The 3,567-nt window shown below is 45.8% G+C and overlaps 1 protein-coding gene across 1 annotated transcript; it reads left to right on the top strand.

Annotated features, from left to right (window-relative positions):
- Positions 1 to 516: 516 nt before the first annotated feature.
- LOC124000694 (cilia- and flagella-associated protein 70-like) lies at positions 517 to 3,161 on the top strand (the record flags this gene model as incomplete). The annotated part of the gene is given in 6 exon segments (XM_046307260.1): positions 517 to 648; positions 1,295 to 1,420; positions 1,713 to 1,846; positions 2,121 to 2,236; positions 2,618 to 2,790; positions 2,985 to 3,161. Coding segments are annotated over 6 exon segments (684 nt in total). The 3' UTR covers positions 3,018 to 3,161.
- Positions 3,162 to 3,567: the final 406 nt, after the last annotated feature.

Raw genomic sequence — 3,567 nt, forward strand, 5'->3', positions numbered from 1 at the left:
CCATCACAAAGCCCTGACCTCAATCCTATAGAAAATTTGTGGGCAGAACTGAAAAAGCATGTGCGAGCAAGGAGGCCTACATACCTGATTCAGTTACACCAGCTCTGTCAGGAGGAATGGGCCAAAATTCACCCAACTTATTGTGGGAAGCTTGTGGAAGGCTACCCAAAACATTTGACCCAAGTTAAACTATTTAAAGGCAATGCTACCAAATACTAATTGAGTGTATGTAAACTTCTGACGCACTGGGAACGCGATGAAAGAAATAAAAGCTGAAATAAATCATTCTCTCTACTATTATTCTGACATTTCACATTCTTAAAATTAAGTGGTGATCCTAACTGACCTAAGACTGATTTTTGTTTTAGGATTAAATGTCAGGAATTGTGAAAAACTGAGTTTAAATGTATTTGGCTAAGGTGTATCTACTTCAACTGTAAATCTGTGGTGATGTTTATGCTACCATATCAGGGTCAGTACTCTGTGGTGATGTTTTTGCTACCATGTCATGGCCAGTACTCTGTGGTGCGTATCGTGAGGGAGAAGATGCTGCAGACCGAGGCCTTCTCAGATCCTGAGCAGCTGCAGGCCTTCCTCAGCCAGCTCTATGTGTTCCTGGTGGACGAGATGCACGTCGCCCTCAACAAGGCAAGACACACACCCTTGCTCACCCTTCCCAGTCCCACCATACATACATTTCCATGACCAGTTCTTTCTTTCCATGGATTTCAACCTATTCTGTTCTTCCCTTATGTAGCCTCGTAAACCCGACCGACCACAGGCAAAAACAGTGACTAGGATCTGGTTTCAATGATGGCCTCTTTTGGTAAAGAGGAACTACGTCACTGCCTGCGTCACTACTTTATCCGCTTTAATAAAATACTAAATAGTAGCTAGCAGGATAGAGATCACAGAGGTTATTGTGTGCATTTCACAAATGGCTAGTTTGCATGATCTATCTTAACTAAAACCACTGCACAGGTTTTGCCTGTCAACTTTGGTTTTGAATCGTGACGTTCTGGCATGGCTGCCTTGTGATTTGTTCGGAGAGTCCCCAGATGTGTTGTTTTTTTGACATAGACAGTGACGTTGTTCCTCTATACCAAAAAAGTCCATATTTGAAACCAGCCCCTGGTCAATGTGTTGCCGAGGGTTGGGTGTTCATAACGATCCCTTATGGGGCTCTGTTTGTAACATGCTATATTTGGTGAAATATATTCATTATGTGCAATCGTTTGTATCCACAAAATGTACAAAACAATACCTAACTGCCTTGTCCTTCTTCTCTTCCCAGACATTGTCAGTGGATGCCCAGGAGACTCAGCATCGCCCCCTGGTGGACTGTGCCCAGCTCATCCACTTTGCCAAGGAGGCCCAGCTCAACAGGGACTACCAGCTAGCTGCCCAGTACTACCAGGAGGTAACAGAGTGTTGGAGGGGATCATTTTGGGAAAGGCGAAGTGCTGAAGCACTCATTTGAATCACATTCAGAGTAGTTACACACTGTCTGTCTGCACCACACACCTTGTGCTGCAGTCACTAGAGTGCCTGTGACAAAACGATTGAATGTTTTCAACCATTGGACCTTTAGTTGTGACGGGAGGGTTAAACATCATAACAACGGGCATTTCTAAGTATGGTTTTAGTTCAGAAAGAGATGTTCTAACCCCGTTAATGAGCTTGGTTTGTTTGTGATGGTTCTCCCCCTGTAGCAGCTGACTCGTGACCGTAGCAACCCAGCCCACTGGTTTGACTACGGGGTGTTGTACATGCTGACGGCTGACTACCAGAAGGCTGAGGAGTGCTTCCACTACGCTGTGTCCATGGAGCAAACACACCTGCCCAGGTAGTAAGGGAGGGGATAGTAACCTGGTTCAGCGTTCAGTCTGGTTTAAACAGACCAGGGGAATAGAGGTCCATACTTAAAACTTACACCCAGTGAAACCAGGAACTTGTCATTTGCATGTATACCTCTCATGGGATGAGGGCCCTCCTACAAGCCGTTTCTGGGGGGTTTCACCCCTGCACAATTTGATTTCATTATTTGATGTATTTTTCTTTTATGAGTAAATAAATGAATTACAGAATCTAACTGAATGATATTCTCTGTCTGTCTGCAGTTTGCTTATGTGTGGTATCCTGGCAGAGATGGGTGGACGCCTTGAGGAGGCAGAGACATTCTTTGAAGGAGCCACGTGTGTGGACCCGGCCAATGTGGTGGCCTGGACTCTGTTTGGTAAGAGATGAGAGCCCGGGAGGGAGATGCTAGCCTGGTCCCAGATACTGTATGTTTGTAACAACAACACTAGGGTGATCTAGGACCAGGATGGAAACGCCTCTATTAATCACAAACACAAACAGACACCTCTCACTTTAATTTGTCAGCGAACATCATCTAATCCCAAGAATTCAATACAAAGAAACAAGGACACGCCATAATACTTTAGTAATAGTTTATACGGTGTTACAATACTAGAATAATGTGTTGCAATAGAGCTGTTTGACTTTAGAAGTATTGGTGTCGATTCTAATTCTTCAATTTGGAATCAATTGGGAGTCAGTTCTAAAAATATGCCATCCAATGGTGATGACCATGTTATCTGTGGTCACTGGTCAGGCCTCTTCTATGAGGGCCAGGAGAACTCCATCCAGACAGAGATGGCCTTCCTGGAGGCCACCAAGCAGCAGAGGGCAGCCCTGGTGGTCACCCCACCCTGCAGGGTGGAGTCACCAGACCTGGGGAGGAGGAGCAGGAGGTGGCGAACTGTGAGTCTTTCACCATCGAGCCAGGTGAGCACTGAAGTGTAGCAGATGCAGTATCGCTAGCTGGTTAGCCCGAGCGACAAATCGAGCATCGTACGGTGGTGCCACCCTGTCTAAGACTAGACATTTTGTCAGCCTTGTTCAACCAAGACCATGCTTTGTGAGTGTGAGGTGTTGTTGTGCAAGAGGTCAAACTAATTTCTGCTTTTTGTTGGCTGTAGACGTGGATGGAGACACAGAAGCCAGTGTGGTGACCGGGTCTCAGAGCTGCCAGGGCAACAAGCCTGGGGAGGATACAAGGGAGGTGCTGAGGCTGAACCTAGTGCCATGCGACACCTAGCAACCCCCACCAGACTAAACACCACCATCTATATGGAGACAGTGCAGTTCCTGCTGCAGAACAACGCACTACAGGTCAGCAACATGAGCACACATATACACACACACACACACACACACACACACACACACACACACACACACACACACACACACACACACACACACACACACACACACACACACACACACACACACACACACACACACATGCTGTATAGAAGACTATGGATGTGTATACACTAAACTATGGCCCAATCCAACAGAAGATAATGAGTGAAAAACACATACAGTATGTCAGACTGGTAAGCTACTATAGCTCTGTATAATAGTATCTCTCTCACACTGTCTTCATGCTTATCACTCTTTAATTTGTCCAATATTCTGATAGGAGATCTGTGCATCACTCCAGACACATATTTGTCAGCCTTCCCTCTGTGTCCTGTGTTTGCTACAGATGGTAGA

The sequence above is a fragment of the Oncorhynchus gorbuscha genome, linkage group LG16, assembly GCF_021184085.1.
Source record: "Oncorhynchus gorbuscha isolate QuinsamMale2020 ecotype Even-year linkage group LG16, OgorEven_v1.0, whole genome shotgun sequence".
In the NCBI taxonomy this organism is placed as follows: Eukaryota; Metazoa; Chordata; class Actinopteri; order Salmoniformes; family Salmonidae; genus Oncorhynchus; species Oncorhynchus gorbuscha.